We start from the raw sequence: 21,355 nt of genomic DNA on the forward strand, positions 1-21,355 counted from the left end.
ACTAGAATAAAACACAAAATACACTTGCAGAGAACCACCAAATATATTGCGTAAGTGTTTCTGCAATGGAGTTAAACTTTAAAATTGCCTTTATTATTTCAAAAAAATAATTTAAAACTCCAAGCAAATGTAAGAACACGTCTTCTAGCCTATAATGGCAGATTATAATGCCGTGTCCGAATTCGCCTGAAGAATATACTTGTATATACTTTGGAAGTGACGTCGCAAGGCTGTCAAAAATGGACGTGAATTATGCTATGCAATACGCAAGTAAATGAATCTGTGTAATTCTCGCGTACTTCCAGTTGAAAATACGTTTTCATTTGAAAAATGTTTGGTCATATTTTATATATCATTTAAATAATTTAAGAGGTCGTAAAATAAATATCATTTATTTTGTATTTGACTGGTATAAATAAATAAATTGACAAACACATGTACATATTTAGCCTACCAATCGTTACTACAAAACAAAAGTAAAACAATAATGTAAGTTGCCGTAAGTTCACGTGACAGCGATGAAGTGTTAAAAAAAAGGACTAATTTCACATGCGTTTAAAAATAAAATCTAAACATCTTTTTCGGCTGGCTTAACATTGAACCTATCCGGATTCGTCAAAGGCAAGTGAAGACGCAAGGTTGCAAACATGTAACTGCATTACATTCTGATTAATTTTATAAAAATTATGCATATATCCAAAAAATGTTCAGTTAAAATTAGTATTGTATTGGTGTTTGTATTAAAATATAATGTAGACCGGATATATTTTTATTGTGTTTTAAGATTTGTTGACTTTTGTGCCTCATGTAGGTACTTTTGGTGAAAAGTGAAAATGTAATTATGTATTATTATCAGGGCCCGAAGCATAACTATATGTTCGTTGGCCGAAAATGAATTGTAGTTATACTTGTATATCTAAGAAAAAGATTTGTATTTTGTATGAATGTAAGTATTTTATTATGTAAATTTTATTACTTAAAAAAATATTTCGTACTCATAATATCTAGTTTCCATTTGTCTTAAGACATAATCAAATGATACACTAAGCAAAAAATATTTATTGGTTCGCAATTTTTCATTGTTACAATATTTTAAAATTTAAATTTGCTATTCAGCAATATCAACTTCTAAAACGTGAGTAAAAATTATCATTAAATTATATCAATGGCATATTTATTGCATTAGTATTCCTTGCTCCTAATCACTTACTCTGGTTGATTACCTTCTGTATAACCTGAGTGATTGTAATTTATGTACACCTTTTCCCCACTAAGACGATTCAGGTGCAGATTCTGGAACAGTGTTTTTTTATGTACAGATGTGTCAATAAATCCATCAGTTTGTGGGTGGTGTTGGGGGAGGGGGTAATTACTACTCTTAAAATATCACTTTATCTGTATTCACGATAAAATATCCTTTGGTTAGCTCCCTTATACAACCTATGACGTGTAGCCTACTCCTTAGATATTTTACTTCCAACACGTTTGATTGCGTAGAGAAGGCGATTCTTCGAGTATGTGGTCCTTTCAGAATTAAATTATTATTATTATTAGTTACAACTGATGTTTATTTCGAGCATCTTGGACTTCCAGTTCATACATAAAAGACGAACTACCAGTGATGCTTGACGTCACCAGTAGGGATAGCGTGAAGGAGCTCCTCATTTCACCAGACGCGACTGACATACACAAGTATTTATATTGCAATAATAAATTACTAAATTATAGCTTAATTTTCGAAAATATGATTATGTTTTTTACAAGAAGTACGAATGCCAGGACATTTACTAATATCGTTTTTAAACATCACATATAAAAAAGGAAGTGTAATCAAAAGCCACAAGCTGCAGGTCAGCTAAAAAAGCAAACCAAACATTTTTCTAGCTCTAGCCTCATGTATACATACTTAAAAACATAATACATTTAAAACACTAAAATTATTGCAATAACCTGCAATATTTTGAAGACAGATATTCAGCTACAAAAAATTCTCCGATAGTATAAAAAGTTCGCCTGTATATATAGTTGCACAGAAAAATACAGTCCTAATCAGATATAAAATATAGCAAATAATACCGCTTTGCAACATAACGTCATGCTATTAGGTGGTCAACGTTTAACTGTTTGTGTAATACATATACGCACACACCTGTGACAAAATGGGTAAAGAAATAAAATTTGTAGAAGCGCAAAACCTTTGTTGTACACACACACAGTTAAATATTTTTTTTTACGGGGGCAGGAAAACTACATTACTGGTCAACTTATTTGAATGTAGTGGTTAGCTGTGAACGAGCGTTCTTGCAAAAGAGATCAAATCTGATAGTTTTGGCCACATAATCAACACAGTAAAACATACAATTTGTATATCGTATATGTGTAGTGCACCAAATTAATATTTATTATAATTACCTTGGGTTGCACTCGGTTACGTACGGGTTTCTAACTGAAATGTACCAAAAATAGTAATATTTATTCTCTTGCGCTTTGTTGAGGATTCAGTATTCTTGGGTGGGTGTGAGGGACATGGACAGAGAGGCAAAGGGATTGGAAATCTAATACTAGCCGAGGCAGAGTACACCCTTCCTCCACCCCCCTCTCCCTGACCGGTCGTAAACATGACTCCCCGCTGGGCGATAAGAATTCTGAGAACAGCGTCCTCTTTCCCACCCCCCTTCCTTTTCCGCGCGTCTCTACATCGTTCACCCGTACTGCTAGTGCGCTCTGTTGAGGACTTAGGTAACTACGCGTGTCTTTGCCCGCTCACGATAAACTCAGGATCTTAGCCTTAATAAGTTTGCACGCATGTGGCAAAATACATGACTTTGCAAAAAATAAATAGTTTACTTTTTTGTGGTCTAACTGAAACATTTCAGCTGCTCTGCAGTCACATAGAGTTAACGTGAAAATGTTTCAGCTTCATTGCAAATAAATTAACTGAATTCGCAGCTCATCACCTTTGTGCTTAAACAACCGGACGCACAACTCGGGCACGTCCGTTTTGATTACCGTGGCGGGTTTGACTCGCCAGCAGCAAGCACCGCACACACCTTTTTATCGTGCGTAGTGAACAAACGTGCTCACCGTGCTTAGCTTAACTGAACAAATTCTTCGATAAGCTGTCTCTTCAGCATACGTGCGAGTTTATTGCCCAAACGAACCACTCCTTCAAAAGTACGTTTACTGGTCCACAAAGGCCGAACTAATATAATGGCTAAACACTCCACTAAAATTGAGCTGCTCTAAACTATGTCCACCTAGTAGTTGACATTCAAACTGCATTCCTACTTCTGTCAAACCACTGGTAAGCAAACTTTAAAATAGTTTATTACTAACACAGCAGAGTTCGTTGGAAGTTCCAGCAGCCAGGGCTCCCCATAGTTCAGTGAGACTTACATCGTCGCTGGTCTTACGGCCATCACCATGGTAGTGAGGCAGCACCATGCCCCATCGTTCATTGTCCCTCGTCAGTAGCTGCAGACTCGAGCAGGTGACACTCTTCGCTCGCTCCCCCAGCAGCTGCGTTGTGAAACACAATCAAAATTTCAACTAGTAAACAGTTCCCGCTAATCTTTAAAAACCTTTTAGAACACAAAAACGGTGCATAAGAATTGCGAATTGGGCTAAGTCTGATTGTCGACGAAAAATGACTTAAGTCCAGCTTACCCTTCGGTGTTTGTTCGGGCAGTGTGACGGCCTGCTACCAGGGTGTGAGCGCTCTGGGTACAACGTGGAGTGTCTGTTGGGTTGTACACCCGCTACACAGGGGTGTAGCGTGGGTGGTAGTCACTTCAGGTGGGACCACTTCGTTGGGGTTCGCTTAGCTACCACAGCAAAATGAATTCATGAAATTTCCGTACCTCTACTGGTAATGGTAGTAATGAGTACTGTCGTCTGGAGATGATGTTACGTCGTGCAGGTTCTGGACGTGGTGCTGGAAGTGTTCAACTCCGGAGGCTCCAGCAGGCTGGACATCCCGGAGCCCCCGTCCAGCGTCCCGGCGGCCAGCGCCGTCACCCCGGACATGAGCAAGCAAGAGCGTGCCCAGCTCTACCGCCAGCGCATGGCCGTGCGTCGCCGCAAGGCGGAGATGTACAGCCTGTGGTGCGACGCCCTGTACCGGCTGTCTCTCGCCCACCACGTACGTGCTCCTGTCTGCTTTCCGCTTCACACTTGCCGTACACTTCTTCTGGCAAGTTTTGGAACTAAATATTTTTGAAATGGATCACAGGGAAACCCTTTTAGAAAACCTTTTACTTATATAAAATTATTTTTGCTTGATAATGAGGAAAACTTCTTTAAAGATGATACAATAGACAAAGGGAAACAATGGTATAAAAATAGCAGTCCTCTCCTTAGTCTTTTTGTTAGGTTGTGCGGAAATTGTTGGGGTTGTATTATGTGGTTGGGGGGGGGGGGGGGGGAGAGAGAGATGTGTGCTAATTTTATTTTTTCCTAATTAACTAAAACTATGTGTATTTATTTTGAGAGTGGTCCGAGTTAGGAAAGACCCTAGATGCCTTTACACCTAATCATGCTGTAGAAAGCATGGAACACTTTTGCAACCATTTAACTGTGTGTAAATACTTTTGTCTAGATATGAAATAAGGATGCATTAAAAAGTTTTGAGTTGAATCCAATTTTCTCAAAAATGAATAATCATGAATTTCAAAGAGGTCCTCAAATCAAAATCTAGATTTCAAGAGTCAGGATTACATTAAAATAAAATAAAAAATTCAATTTTGAAGAAAAATTTAACCCATTCAATTTTTATAAACGTGGGTATGTTACGAACAATTTCTTTTTGATTCAGGAATGTTTTCTGAAATGCTAAACAAACATTCTCAGACCATTGTAATTGTCGGCAGATTTAAAAATTTCTTTGATAGCTTGTGTAGAGACATGACGTGGTCTTTGTGAACCACATAGATGCTATTGTTAGAATTTTTGAAGTTCCCTTCCTCAAATATTGTTAGAATTATTTTCCTTGATCATCAAAACTTTAAAATAATAAAGCTTTGATGGTATTTGAGGATTTGATTGGCCCATCCGTGTTCAAAAGGGCTAGTCTCAGATTGAAACCCTCCTATGGTGTACTGCATCATCGAGCTGAAGTGTGGTCGGGTGTTTCGTGTCGGCTGACTGCAGTACCGCAAGAAGGTGTTCTGGCTGCCCCACAACATGGACTTCCGTGGCCGCGTGTACCCCTGCGCGCCCCACCTCAACCACCTGTGCTCCGACATGGCGCGGTCCATCCTCTGCTTCGCCCGGGGGGAGCCGCTCGGCCAGAAGGGGCTGGACTGGCTCAAGGTACGGCGTTCACGCGCTCCTCGCACGCACTGTCCTCACGCGCCGAGCTGCAGTTCCCCTGTGCTCAGTTCCGCTTGGTTTGTCTCTCTTTCAAGATCCACGCCATCAACCTGACGGGCCTGAAGAAGAAGGAACCTTTGTCCGAGAGACTCCAGTACGCAAATAAAATGATGGATGAAATTTTGGATTCTGCAGACAACCCTTTAACTGTAAGCGTGAGTTTATTGCGATATCGTACTTTAAATTATGTACAACCAGCTGTGCTTATAGTTGACAGGTTAAATTTATATTTCATCGCAAAGCATACATATCTATATTGCCATGATAATAACTGATGATCGCAGTATCAACATCATATAGTGGTAATTTCGATGTTTTTCTTGTTAAATTTTAAAATTTTAATCAACTAGTAGTGTAAAATAAGATGCTTATTGAAAATTTTAACATATTGTTACGATCGCGCTTGGCTGCAGTGCTTGGCGTCGCCGCGCTCGTTCGGCCTGTCTGCGCCCCCTTCCACCCGCATCCTCTCCCTGGTATCTCGTCATACTATCTCGCAACATCCTGACCGTCGCAGCGCGCACCTGCCTCAGATCGAGTTACTTAAAAGAGGCCGCACTGCGGAATAAAAGGATTCAGACATGTTTATCGGCGCATTTTGTGGGAACCCGATGCTTGTTGCGTTTATCGGCGTTCTTTGAGCAGCCGCCGCATCCTTCAACAGAACTCACGACGCGTTTCTCGACATTTCGACGGCGAAGGTCGTGCAATATCTCAGAGACATGCCCGATTGTTCTGGACGGGAACCCAAGGGCTATATAAGGAGGTTGGGCCGACCTTCGACAGAGTTCAGTGGGGAGTTCTCCCGCAGCGGAGTTTCCGGGCGATAGTGCCGCGGGTGCGGCAGAGTGGCGAAGTCCTTGGACGAAGGTTCCAGGGCGTGAGTGAGTTCAGTGGAGTCGGGAGTTTTCCCGCGGTGGAGTTTCCGGGCGATAGAGTCGCGGGCGCGGCGGAGTCCCGAGTGAAGTTGCGAGCGAGGAGTCGAGCGGATCCTTGGCGAAGGGGAAGTGCGTCGGGCAGCGGCGGAGTGCGGCGACGGAGTCCTGCGGCGGAGACCCACGAGGGGTGCTGCGGCGAGAGTTGCGCCAGAGGTGCGGCCCAGCGAGGTGTGCGGAACGAGTGACTGGGGAATTGAAATTTATTTAAGTGTAATTAATTTCTTAGAAGATTAATTGTAAGTGACATAAGTAGTGGAAATAAATAAAACGGTGTGTGTGATAAAAATCTTTAATTGGGCTATCCTTTACGAACCCGCTGGAAAATCGTAACAATATGCAGGTTATTTATTAATATACAAAATTAATATTTTTTTCTCCTCATAATTACTATTGTGACCACTGTCAATGTTCATTATTTTTGTAAATTGATTTTAGGTAATTGATATTCCCTAAGGAAATACGTGTATTTACTTGATGAAAGCTACCCTATGTTTCAAACCAATATATGAGATACTGAATTTCAAATTTAATCAAAATGGGTTTAGTAGAGTCCTGTAATTTTCTTGATTCACAAGTTTGAGAAAAATTACTGAACACTATTAAGAAGTAGAAGATGTATTCAATGCAAGTTGTGCCTGGTGTGTAAAGGGATAGGCGGGGGGATAGCGGCCGGTTGGGGAGAGTTGGCCAATTTCGCTGGCGCTCGGTGTGGGTTCCCCCGGGCAACCGGAGACGCGGGAGTGGTCGCATGTTCATGTGTAATTAATTGTGACTAGAAGAATGGCATGTAACGAATTACAAGGTTTTTGTGAGTATTTTTTGCTTGTAATTTTATACATTTCAGAAAAAAGTATTGTAATATTTTTGTATTAAAGTCATCATTGTCCATTTCATACATCTTTATCTGTACCAAAAAAAAAAATAATAATACTGTACAGTGAAATTCAAAACAAGTTGTAGTAAGCTGCAAGTACAAAACACAAACTGACATATTTAAAGTTGTCTTTCAGCACTCAAACAAAAACTTCCCTTGTTCTGTCCACTTGCCCTACCTCTAAACGCCTTCAAGGCCACAAGACTAGTACTTTACACTGTCTGTCTCATTCCTCCAGTGCTGGCTGGCCGAGTTTTTCCATCACTCCCACCCCTTCCCCATTAGGATGTTCTCCCTTCATATGTCCTTCTGACACACTGATCTTTCAGCAGTTCCACCCGTCATTTTTCCCAGCCACAGATTTTCGAGCCAACGACTCAATGGCAATAATAATTCCATAATTCTGAAGAGTTGGGTTTTGCAAGACAAAGAGTCCTTTCATTATTTCATAGATATAACTATTTATTCAATTTTATTTAATAAGTATAAAAACATTTTCCCTGAAAATATTTTTTTTGTTAGTGGAATAATTTTTTATATTTTTTAAATGTTATATTATATCAATTAACATGTCACTTGGTTTGTTGTGCATGTCGTGTAACTAAAGAAATGTATTTTTTTACTCAAGAATTTCTCCAATCTCACCCAAGAATTGATGTCTGTCACCCAAAAACTTTAAACTTGCTACTAAAGTAATTTCTGGGTCTCTACTACTTATATTTATAATACAACCAACATATACTGTATTAATATACAGTAGAACCCTGTTATAATGTTCCTGCATATAATGTTTTCCTGCTTATAATGTCATATTTAAAAGTCCCAATATTTCCCTCATAAGGACAATGTATTTATTTCCTGCATACAACATTCATAAATAGTGTAATTTCCTGCTTATAATGTTTGCTTTCTAACATTCAATAAATGGGGAAAAAATGTTTTAAAACCAAATTATTCCAACACTTACGATAAAAAGCTTCCTTTATGTATGTTTATGTTTACAATCACTGCAATACAATACATGAAGTTTGTTAAAATACAATTTTATGCAATATACTGAAGGTACACAATGTTCATAGTTACGGGTCAGTTGGCACCCTTAGTCAACTCTTCTCTTCCTTGCCATTCCAGTGGGTATTTAGATGCACGTACATAGTCCTACGATATTTAAGTTGCCAACCATTGAGCGAGGGCATAACTAAAAGTGTTTTCTATTGCTTACAAATAATTTTTTTTTTTTTTCATTCATACGTAGGAATCCCAAAATTAAACATTTTCAGGTGGCGAAGGAGTAGATTTCTCACTCTTAATGTTGTCATCATGAATCGTGAGACAATTTTACAAAAAATGTGGCAGTGTATCTTTAAAGACATACAAAATTTAACCAGGGAACAAGACGAAGTTGAAAAATTGTTGGCTTGTTTCAGAGAATTCATGTATCAAGTATACTATCTTTGGTTTTAACATTAAAGTTGTTTACATAGCTTGGTGAGTTCATTGGTACAAAGCTCAAACATTGTTAAGTGCTAAATTGAGATTTCCTGCTTATAACGTTTTTCCTGCTTATGTTTTTTTCTTGTGCTCCCTTGAAAAACATTATAACAGGGTTCTACTGTACTCTTTAAACAGATCTCTGCTAACTTAAGTATTCAATCCCTTACCATTTATAATACAAACATTACTTGCTACTCCAGTATTAGTTTTTATTATTAATTTTTATAAATTACAAAATTTATTTTGACCAAATATTTACATTTTTCTCAATATATAATTGGTGTGCCTAAATTAAATTTGGATCAAGCTAAAAGAAATCTGTTAGTTTGTATTACGAGGTATTACTGCACCACAGGTTGTAGGTACAGGCTGCTCAAGCATCTAGTGACACGAGAAGAAACTGTTCTATCTAGGGGCTAAGTGACTTGTTTGTGGTCTAAATTATGGTACAGTAGGTCACTGATGAGTCATGTTAAATAAATACACCATTTATTAGGGTATACTGTATCTTAAGTGCGACTTGAAATTGTGTGGAGGTTTACCTGAAACTCAGAACCGGGAACCAATTTTTAAGAACCGGAACCGAACCGAGAACCTGGTAAAAAGTAGAACCGACACATCACTAGTTGAACTGAAATACGGATGCGATCACCGATTGCGTCAAAATAACCAGAATACCCCACCACGCCACGTAAGTATAGCATCTCAGCCCGCAATCGATTACTCGGCTTGGCCCGTGGCCGACGCAGCATTGTGCTGCTATCTATTGTCGACGCGGGCTGTCTGCTGGCGGCCATGTTGGTTCGGGATGTTGCCAACAGGCGGCGCTAGTGTAGCGCAACAATTTAATTCCTTACAAAAAAAGCAGGAGTTCGGCAACGCAGGTACGCCTCAAACGAAATAGTCGCTGGAAAACTATACTTTTTTCATTTAAAGAAACCTGTAAACTTTTTTAGAAAATAAATTTGGGATTAAACTCAAACCGTCACCACCCCCTTCCCGGACAGATACCCAAACAACTGACCGAAACTAAAGTTACAAGAAAACTGTCTTAGCGATTCGGAAATAAATACGGTAGTGCCTACTATTTGTCAGATCGTAAAATAAATAACGTAACGTGTTTGTAAACGTGTCACGACAAATAATTCCAAACAAGTTTATAAATATTTGTGTATTATTAACGCAATCAATTAGCAACAAGTATAAAGACGGCTCTAACGTCTTTGCCCGAGTAAACTACCTATTTTTTCGTTAGTATGTACTACGAAGATAATTATGCGTTAATTCAGTCTTTGTCCGAGTTCCGTTTTTCTGTTTTAATTTGAACGAAATGTGTTTTTGGTGCACGGTTTGATTATAAAATGTGCGACTATCATCCCTTAAATCACATACTTCACGTTTTTCCCGCATTGCTGGCGCCGGCCCTGACCTTGAGGCAGTTGTCTCGCCGCGCCGCGTCTTTTCAAAACATTCTTCGAGCGGCAAAGATGTAGGTTTGCGGTTATACTGCGATCCCCACTTTGAGTTTTGGATATTTTAATAAAAATCATCACATTATATTCGAGTAAATACGGTTATATCTACGGACATATTTCTCTTGTTCTTGGCTGAATGTTTACTAATGTGTGTGGTTTTCGCCAATTAGTTACTTGAATCCTCGCAGATTCGCCGAATCTTCGCATATTCGACGAATCCTGGATTCGACCGGCCCATCCCTAATCTCAGTTTTTTGATAATTGCCGCTTGTTGTATAAAGGCCATGCAAATCACTAATGACGAAAGTGGCATCAGAAAAGCTCAAGTAAATAAAGTATATTGTACACAAACGTGTACTTGAAGAAATTAATATTTTCTTTTAAAATTACGTATGAACTCTATTGCAGGAATTAATAACAGGGCGCCAGAGGTATTCAACATGTGTAATTAATAATAATATTCTAAATAATTATTTTTATTAAATTAAACATAGCATGAAAAACCTCGAGTCATTGTCACAAAAAAAAAACAAACAATAAATAGCTAATTAGTCCAGGCTATGGGATTCTGTAGACAACCTGACTCTTAAACAAAATAAATAAATGTATTTAAGTTCCTGGAAGTGTTCACAACGTAACAGTTTTGGGGTTTGCTCCGGCTTGCTCGAGCATGAAATTCCTAGCTTCTGGACCTCTGAACCTGTGTGCGAATAAATTGTGGTTCGTAATTAAATTGCCAATATTTGCCGAAAGTCAATAGTCACGTAATTTAATAATACATTAAAGTTTGTTCTAATAATGTTCAATGAAGTTGACGGTAAAAATTACGTTAGCGTCCCAATACAAAGACGATGCAGGCCATACCTTAACTCTGGACGATTAAGATCGTTCAGAAAATACGTCGTAACTCACGTAAATTGAATGCAAGCCCTCTGCATTCAATGTCAGGGTGTATCTGACTATTGCCCTGTATGCAGACGTAATTATCACAGTGCTAACGCCGAAAATAGCCTCGCCACGTATAAATATTCCCCGAGGGAATTAACTTAACCACACACTAAATGGCATCATTCTCCACTCTTATTCTTCTCTCTTGCTTAAAATGAATTGTTACTTGAAATAAGCCAATCGCGGCCGCGACACGTACGTGTCCTTTTTACCTAGGCCAATAAAACGTCACTTTGACACAAGCATAGGCTCGTAGAAGCTGTTCCAAAAGCCGCGCGATTATTTATATCAGCAGTTGTCATGACGATTCAGCATGAGCTGCGCGCGCCGCCATGCGAGAAACAAAACAAAACACTGCCGAAAGTCCGGGAAGCGGTATTAACCTCGAACGTAAAACAATAACAAACAGTTTCAGTTAGTCTGATAATACCGTAGTATTACAATATATTTGTTAAATTTAAATAATCTTTGATTTCTATGTGTTTGAATTGTGATTTCCATTCCATAAAATATGTTAATGAACTTATAATGAAAATGTTTGTGAGAGGTATTAACCGATCATCCTTGTGTTTATCATCCTAAGTGGAAATGTAAGGTAGGATTTAGAGACGTGAGTATGAGCATGTTCACAGTTAATGACGTGGGTTGAAGGTGTGTTGAGGCAGGAGCCGTGGCTGTAAGGCTGTAACTGGGCGGGTCGCAGGGCTGCATGTGGTGGGCGGAGTCGGAGGAGCCGTGGCAGACGCTGGCGGCGTGCGTGGAGATAGCCCGCGCCGTGCGCAGCGGGGACCCGGCCCGCCACGAGTGCCGCTTCCCCGTGCACCAGGACGGCTCGTGCAACGGCCTGCAGCACTACGCTGCGCTGGGACGCGACACGGCGGGGGCGCGCAGCGTCAACCTCTCCCCGGCCCCCTGCCCCCAGGACGTGTACAGCTGCGTCGCCGCGCTGGTGAGGGCACGTCTCCTCGCTCTTCAAGTTTCATACAGTCTGAGTACATGTTAACTACCTCTGATATTGAACTGTTGATTATTTCATTTATTTTCATTGGAAAGGACTCAAATGTGTGGAAATGTTATCTACTTGAACATTTCAAAGTGAATTAACCGAAATAATCTTAAATGATAGTAATGGAAATGAAATAAATCCAATTATAACGAATTGATTCGGAAAATTTATACATCAAACCAAATCACTCGAAACAGTATCAATGAAATGATTTCTACCCAAATGTACCCAAAATCTACCCAAATGTCGATAGTCAGTAGAAACACGCATACACCATCGGGGGAGGAACCGGCCAGAGCTTACAAAATAATCATCCCAGACTTGATGTAAGTTTTTGGACATACGCCATTGCTAAGAACTTTTTCTGTTGAAGAAAAACTAATAAATAAAATAAATAAATAAAAATACTCAAAAAAATATACAAAAAACACACAAAATTAAGCAAACAATTGCTGTTGTCAACAAGGATATGAACACCACAAAGTATTCCGAAACAGGAATATGGTCAGCAAACAAAGAAAAAACAAAGAAAAATGTACTAAGAGAACGAAAAAATCCCCACAAATGATGACAACACAAAAATATTGAAACCCAAAATAATTCAGCACAACAGTTGAAGCGAGACAAAAAACATGACAAAACGAAAAAACAAACAAATACAATAGTTTTACCTAAACAGAAACAAGCGACGTTTCGGGAACTGCTATCTGCTCCCGTCCTCAGGCAGAGACGCACATGGCACGGAAACACAGGTGCGACTGAGAAGGGGCTGCCGCCGTTTCCTCATATGCTCGGCCGGGAGCGTGTGACAGCGATACCGGGAACTATTACGTTCCCATAACTCGCTATGTGGTCGCCAATATAAATAGTGCAACCCCGTCACTTTGATCGAATCATTGGAAACGTCGGCGGGGCGCGATGTGTGTGATTTTAAGATTAAAGGTGGCTCACGGTCCAGAAGAAGTAAAATAGCTGTCGCATGTTGCTTGGCTCTATTTTTAATAGTGTAGGTGTCAGGCGGGGGGAGGTCACCCTTTCCCCTCAGTTAGTTGGCTAACTGATGCATGAGAGTGTCGTGATGTCTGTATTTAGAGGCGTGTGGAGTGTGCGCAAAAATGGCCTAATTAATTTCGTTGTGTGAGTGTAGTGTATAGCTCCAAGGCCGCACATACCCGGCTGACCAAGCAGGCATATCATCGTGTAAGTTTACCGATGTGTAGGAGAAATTACATAGATTAGTAAACACCTGGCCGCCTTAAGGACCGAACTATTGCGTTCCAGTATAGTTCGGTCAAAGTTAGGCTAAACCAGTATTGCTGTAGTTAGCCCCCAGGCTGTTGTCGTCTAAACCTGAAAATTAGAGAGTGAAATTAGTAAATGAATGTCATCCTATTCTATTATTGTTCGAGCAGAGAGATGCCCTCGTCCAGTGTTTTTTTTTTTTTTTTTTTTTTTTTTTTTTCGCAATTCAAAAACCCATGCCTTCCGAAACGCGGCCGGCACTGGAGGTGAAGCCTGCCAGGCGGGTCTCGCCCTTCAGGCATACGGAGTCAGCCCTAACACACAGGCAGTGGACCGCTGCATGGGTCAAAACCTACACCTGCATGCTTCGGACCATTTCGAATTAGCAAGAAAATGAAAGTTACATTAATGAATTAATTAATAATGGCTGGGGAAAACAACTAGCAAGGACTAGTGGAGGAGGTGGGGGAAGGAAAGATTTGGTAATTAAAGGAATTTGGGCCTGCGGTCGAGTTGTCGCTGGTTTATAATTAGAGCCCCGCTGGGTCAAAGGTAGTGTTGACGCAATAAAATAGAGCCCCGCTGGGCCAAAAGTAGTGTTGACGCAATGTTTACGAGTCCTGGGCATGTCAATCATTGGCTAGTCCAATGTTGATTATTTGCACCGCAGGACGTAGACAGGCACATCGGGGCCAGAGAGAAACGTCTGCTATGTTTGCTAAGTTGCCCTGCGTACATGGGATGTGTGGATTCTAGTATAACCTGGCTTAGGCAAGTCGCGGTTTTTTAAACTGTCGCTGTGCAGCTGGGTCGTAGTCCGGAAGTGAATTCATATAAGTATTGGCATGTTCAGGGAGCTGGCCATAAAAAGACCTGTTTTGCCGTTTTATATATTCCTCTACATATTCTACTTTGAGTAGCTGGTGTACTTCTAGTGTGCTGGTGTACCAGCCGCAATCTGCAATGGCTCTAAGAAATTTATTTTGAGTGACCTGTACTTTATCGATATGGCATTTTGCTGCATAGCCCCAGATTTCGCAAGCATATAATAATTGAGGGCGAACTATTTGTAAATACAGCTGTAATTTTTTCTTTCTAGGAAATTGGGGGGCCTTAAACATTGAGTATAGGCTGCGCAAAGTGCCTCGCGCAAACTGTGTCACCTTAGTGGTGTGAACTTTCCAGGTGAGCCTGGTATCTAGAGTTAAACCTAAATATCTAGCCGATTTAACAAATGGTATGGCTTGATTAAAAATTTTTTAATTCGCGGTCGGGGGCGGTGTATTTTTTAGTTAAAATTAAAGTTGTGGACTTGGCTCCATTTATTTTAATGCGCCAGCGAGTGTACCATTGTTCGAGTGAGGTAAGCTGCCTCTGAACTTTGGTTAAAGCAAACTTCAAATTCGGGGATTGATATATTATTGCAGTGTCGTCTGCATATAATTGCACGTGGGCATGTTCCCGCGGGATGTCGGCTGTGTAAACATTATAGAAAAAGGGTGAGAGTGGGGACCCCTGCGGCACACCTGCTGTCAGCTCCCGAGTGGATGATTTCGCCCCCTCTATTGATACAAAAAATTTTCGACGCCATAAATAGTGGGCCACCAGATGAATATACGTGTCTGGAAAGTTAAATGTAATTAATTTTTGAATTAAGCCAGGTATCCAAACTTTGTCGAAAGCTTTTTCCGCGTCTAGCATCGTTGCGACAGTAAATTTCGCTCGTGAGTTAAAACCGTCAGTGGCCTCTTCAATGAGCTTAATTAGGGGGTGAGAGGTAGAGTGGCCCCTTCTAAAACCAAATTGGTTATCTGGAATGATTTCGTGTTCGTCCGAATGGTGTTGAAGTCGTTTGAGTAAAATTTTTTCGAAAATTTTACTCATGCTATTTAGGAGGCTAATAGGTCGCCTGTTTTGTGGTAGTGACGCATTTTTTCCCGGTTTCGGAATGGTGATAACTTTAGCTAGTTTCCATGACGCTGGGTAGGATTTAAGAATAAAAATAGCATTTATTATTTTAAGAAAGTATTGTATAGCCTGAAATGATAATTTCTTTAAAGTATCAAAATTTATTCCGTCAGGTCCGCCTGCTTTATTTTTTGGTCGCGAGTGAATAGCTTCTAAGAGCTCTTTAATTGTTACGAGTTCCGGCTCGGCTTGTGGAACGATTTGTAAATAGTTATTAACAGCTACTGTCGTGGTCCTAGTAAACTGAGGCTCGTTTATGTCCTCGTTTGGTGAAAATTGTTTTTCAAAAATGTCTGCTATAGCATTTGCTTTATCTATCGCGTCATATTTAATGCCCGCGTTTGTAACAATGGCCGGTGTGGAGATAAATTTATTTTTCCCTCGTAAATTGCGTGTGAGCCGCCACATTTGCCGAGGTTGAGTTGCGCACTCTGTTATTAAGTTTCCGTATTTTTCTATTTTTAAATCTTTAAGTTTTCGCGAGACTTGAGCTTTAAGGCGATTGTATTCAGTCCTAGCTTGCGGTGTTCTCGTTCGTTGATAAGTGTTGCGCGCCTGCCGTTTTAAAACGATTAGCATGTCTACATCTGGGTAATTTATTCGCGTAAATTCTCTTTTATTCACGATTTTCGTGTGTTTTTTGCGCACGTCTGTAATTGTGTCGGTGAAAAGTTTTACGTGAGTTTCGAGCTCATCTGCTGTGTCTATCGCTGGAGTTTCTGTAAAAGTTAATTCCAGGTCTTCGCGAAATTTGTCCCAGTCGGGAATACCAAAAGTGCGGCTAAATATCGCTGCGCAAAATTGAGCATTAAAAGTTAATTGAATAAGTACCGGAAAATGGTCTGAGTCAAGCTCATCTAATTTTTCTGAAATAACCTGCGCACCTGGTATGTTTGTAAGAGCTATATCTAATATGTCAGGCATGCCACCATTCGTTGGATAGCAAGTTGGCGAGCCTGGAGCAAAAATTTCGTAATTATTTGCTACCGAATGATCTAATAATTTTCTGCCTGCTGGGTTAGTATTTTTGCATCCCCAGTCTTCGTTTTTGCTGTTTAAATCGCCTGCGATGAAAAAGTGTTGCTGTGGATTAATTAATTTATTTAAATCCCTAGAAAGTAGTGGCTTACCTGGGGGTTTATATACTGCCGACATGCAGACATGCGCATTTTTATTACGAATATTTATGCTGGTGGCCTCTAGGTGCTCTAAGCCAGTTATTTCTATCGGATGGTGATGAATCCCGTGTTTAATTAATATGGCTGTGCCGCCCCCACGAGTGGCGCGGTCAGTGCGGTAAGTGGTGTAACCACAAATATTAAATCGATGATGCGGTGATAGGTGAGTCTCGGTAATGAATGCCACATCAATCCCATATATTACAAGGCACTGTTCCAACTCGTACGACCGAAGGCGGAGACCACATGCATTAAAGTTTAGGAGTTGTAGTGTTTTCCCCATGTTTACTGCCATTTACTTGAGCACTGTCGCGAGTGTTTCCAATAGAATGGTTTGGCGGTATTTAATGCTCTCGGTGGAGCGGATGCGTGCGTAATACGGTTCCCTTTGATAAAGAGAGAAACATCCCTGCAGCACAATACAATAGCCAATACTCAACCCACCATAACCAATCCGCTTTAACTACATGGTGCACAGCCAATGGGGAGACAGCTCGTCTGTCATTGGCTGAGCAAGATGTAGCCCTTTCTCTGATAAATACCCTCATTTTCCAGCCCCTTCTCATTCTTTACCGCGCGCTGGTCGGAGAAGGGTCAGCCTCTCTCTTTGCCTAGCCTGGCGTTCCTAAAAAGGAAGCTCAGGTCAGTGGCCAGTGCGTAAGGTGCTAGGTTCGATAGGTAGCTAGGACGCGGCGAACAGATAGGAATACCACGCTAGTTAGGTCGGACGATACGCCTGTTGTGTGCCCTGCTTTTTTCAAGGTGGGGCACCTACTTGCGATGAGTAGTAGCGACGAGGAGATGGAGGTCGGCACCGCGACGAAGCGCACGCATGAGGGCAGCGAATCAGAGACTGAACACTTTGTTCAGTCTAAAAAACCGTCAGGGCTCCAGCCCACCACAACCGAGGACGACAACAGTGGCTTCACCACTGTTGAGCGTAGACAACGCAGGCGTAATAGCGATGCGTCACAAGCGGTACCGACACCGCAACAACGGACACCGACTGACGAGGCTCCGCGCTACAAACGCGTACCATTCGTAATCCGCAACAGTCAGGCAATAGGCAGCTTGGGCCCTGCCTTCGCGCGACTCGGCATCAAAAACCGAATGACGCTGACGAAGCGTCAAGAAGTGCGCATAACATTTGATGGCAAATTGGACCAAGACAAAGCGACCGCTTGGTTTAAGGCAAACGATGTGCCTTTCCACACTTTCTCCCAGCCCAGCGAGCGAGGGGAAAAAGTAGTGATCAAGAATTTGAGTAAATTCACGCCGGTTGATGCGATTTCTGAGGAGCTCACCGCGCTCGGGTTTAAAGTAAATTTCATCAAACAGCTCAGTCGGCGGCTAACAGACCGCAACTCAGGGCAAGAGTTTTTCGAGCCAACACCGTCATTCGTGGTGTGCGTGGCACCTAGCGCGCACGACATCTACGCCGTCAAACAACTATACTACACAAGTGGTATAAAGATTGAGCGGTACACGACTCGCGCGGAAGACGTCCCGCACTGTAAGAGGTGTAGTTCCTTCGGACACACCACCGGAAACTGTTCAGAAGTACCTAAATGCATCAGGTGCGCGGGTTCGCATCCCCGCAGCGAATGCCCAGTCCCAGAGGAGGCACCAAAGGTGTGCTCGAACTGTAAAGAGACAGGCCACACCGCGGCCTGGCGACAGTGCCCCGCGTTTTTGAAGATCGTAGAGTCGCGTAGACAGGCCGCCGCGGAACAGGCAGCACAGAAAGCTGCGCGCACAGCCTCGCGAGCACAGCCGGCCGCACCGACGCGGGAAAGTTTCCCCCCTCCCCCCGCGCCCACCAGGGAACACGTGCACCGGGCAACAACAACAACAACAGAGCGCAGTCCCCGAAACGCACGGCCCAGCGAGCAGGCCAGCCAACCGGGCATAAATCAAACACAGGCAGTAGCTTCCACGTCATACGCGGCAGCTACGTCAGGCGTAAGCGCACCGCGGCGCACGGCAACGGAAATCGTGCAGGCTCGCGTCGAGAAGAGCCAGCAGCATAGAACAGAAACCGCGCCAGAAGCACAGCCAAATAATAATATCACTAGCCTCGCGGAACTCGCAGAGATCTTGCGCATGTGCGATTATTGGAATTTAGTGAAGGCACTCGAACCGTATTACGCACGCATCCGCTCCACCGAGAGCATTAAATACCGCCAAACCATTCTATTGGAAGCACTCGCGACAGTGCTCCAGTAAATGGCAGTAAACATGGGGAAAACACTACAACTCCTAAACTTTAATGCATGTGGTCTCCGCCTTCGGTCGTACGAGTTGGAACAGTGCCTTGTAATATATGGGATTGATGTGGCATTCATTACCGAGACTCACCTATCACCGCATCATCGATTTAATATTTGTGGTTACACCACTTACCGCACTGACCGCGCCACTCGTGGGGGCGGCACAGCCATATTAATTAAACACGGGATTCATCACCATCCGATAGAAATAACTGGCTTAGAGCACCTAGAGGCCACCAGCATAAATATTCGTAATAAAAATGCGCATGTCTGCATGTCGGCAGTATATAAACCCCCAGATAAGCCACTACTTTCTAGGGATTTAAATAAATTAATTAATCCACAGCAACACTTTTTCATCGCAGGCGATTTAAACAGCAAAAACGAAGACTGGGGATGCAAAAATACTAACCCAGCAGGCAGAAAATTATTAGATCATTCGGTAGCAAATAATTACGAAATTTTTGCTCCAGGCTCGCCAACTTGCTATCCAACGAATGGTGGCATGCCTGACATATTAGATATAGCTCTTACAAACATACCAGGTGCGCAGGTTATTTCAGAAAAATTAGATGAGCTTGACTCAGACCATTTTCCGGTACTTATTCAATTAACTTTTAATGCTCAATTTTGCGCAGCGATATTTAGCCGCACTTTTGGTATTCCCGACTGGGACAAATTTCGCGAAGACCTGGAATTAACTTTTACAGAAACTCCAGCGATAGACACAGCAGATGAGCTCGAAACTCACGTAAAACTTTTCACCGACACAATTACAGACGTGCGCAAAAAACACACGAAAATCGTGAATAAAAGAGAATTTACGCGAATAAATTACCCAGATGTAGACATGCTAATCGTTTTAAAACGGCAGGCGCGCAACACTTATCAACGAACGAGAACACCGCAAGCTAGGACTGAATACAATCGCCTTAAAGCTCAAGTCTCGCGAAAACTTAAAGATTTAAAAATAGAAAAATACGGAAACTTAATAACAGAGTGCGCAACTCAACCTCGGCAAATGTGGCGGCTCACACGCAATTTACGAGGGAAAAATAAATTTATCTCCACACCGGCCATTGTTACAAACGCGGGCATTAAATATGACGCGATAGATAAAGCAAATGCTATAGCAGACATTTTTGAAAAACAATTTTCACCAAACGAGGACATAAACGAGCCTCAGTTTACTAGGACCACGACAGTAGCTGTTAATAACTATTTACAAATCGTTCCACAAGCCGAGCCGGAACTCGTAACAATTAAAGAGCTCTTAGAAGCTATTCACTCGCGACCAAAAAATAAAGCAGGCGGACCTGACGGAATAAATTTTGATACTTTAAAGAAATTATCATTTCAGGCTATACAATACTTTCTTAAAATAATAAATGCTATTTTTATTCTTAAATCCTACCCAGCGTCATGGAAACTAGCTAAAGTTATCACCATTCCGAAACCGGGAAAAAATGCGTCACTACCACAAAACAGGCGACCTATTAGCCTCCTAAATTGCATGAGTAAAATTTTCGAAAAAATTTTACTCAAACGACTTCAACACCATTCGGACGAACACGAAGTCATTCCAGATAACCAATTTGGTTTTAGAAGGGGCCACTCTACCTCTCACCCCCTAATTAAGCTCATTGAAGAGGCCACTGACGGTTTTAACTCACGAGCGAAATTTACTGTCGCAACGATGCTAGACGCGGAAAAAGCTTTCGACAAAGTTTGGATACCTGGCTTAATTCAAAAATTAATTACATTTAACTTTCCAGACACGTATATTCATCTGGTGGCCCACTATTTATGGCGTCGAAAATTTTTTGTATCAATAGAGGGGGCGAAATCATCCACTCGGGAGCTGACAGCAGGTGTGCCGCAGGGGTCCCCACTCTCACCCTTTTTCTATAATGTTTACACAGCCGACATCCCGCGGGAACATGCCCACGTGCAATTATATGCAGACGACACTGCAATAATATATCAATCCCCGAATTTGAAGTTTGCTTTAACCAAAGTTCAGAGGCAGCTTACCTCACTCGAACAATGGTACACTCGCTGGCGCATTAAAATAAATGGAGCCAAGTCCACAACTTTAATTTTAACTAAAAAATACACCGCCCCCGACCGCGAATTAAAAATTTTTAATCAAGCCATACCATTTGTTAAATCGGCTAGATATTTAGGTTTAACTCTAGATACCAGGCTCACCTGGAAAGTTCACACCACTAAGGTGACACAGTTTGCGCGAGGCACTTTGCGCAGCCTATACTCAATGTTTAAGGCCCCCCAATTTCCTAGAAAGAAAAAATTACAGCTGTATTTACAAATAGTTCGCCCTCAATTATTATATGCTTGCGAAATCTGGGGCTATGCAGCAAAATGCCATATCGATAAAGTACAGGTCACTCAAAATAAATTTCTTAGAGCCATTGCAGATTGCGGCTGGTACACCAGCACACTAGAAGTACACCAGCTACTCAAAGTAGAATATGTAGAGGAATATATAAAACGGCAAAACAGGTCTTTTTATGGCCAGCTCCCTGAACATGCCAATACTTATATGAATTCACTTCCGGACTACGACCCAGC

The 21,355-nt window shown here is 41.7% G+C and overlaps 1 protein-coding gene across 1 annotated transcript in view; it reads left to right on the forward strand.

The window, feature by feature from the left end:
- Positions 1 to 21,355, forward strand: part of LOC134542655 (DNA-directed RNA polymerase, mitochondrial) — a 115,256-nt gene that overhangs the window by 55,375 nt on the left and 38,526 nt on the right. Inside the window, exons 14-17 of the mRNA XM_063387074.1 lie at positions 3,920 to 4,141; positions 5,149 to 5,310; positions 5,406 to 5,519; positions 11,803 to 12,048. Coding sequence (XP_063243144.1) covers positions 3,920 to 4,141; positions 5,149 to 5,310; positions 5,406 to 5,519; positions 11,803 to 12,048 — 744 coding nt within the window. The remainder of the gene's footprint in view (positions 1 to 3,919; positions 4,142 to 5,148; positions 5,311 to 5,405; positions 5,520 to 11,802; positions 12,049 to 21,355) is intronic.

The sequence above is a fragment of the Bacillus rossius genome, assembly GCF_032445375.1.
Source record: "Bacillus rossius redtenbacheri isolate Brsri chromosome 9 unlocalized genomic scaffold, Brsri_v3 Brsri_v3_scf9_1, whole genome shotgun sequence".
NCBI classification, from domain to species: domain Eukaryota; kingdom Metazoa; phylum Arthropoda; class Insecta; order Phasmatodea; family Bacillidae; genus Bacillus; species Bacillus rossius.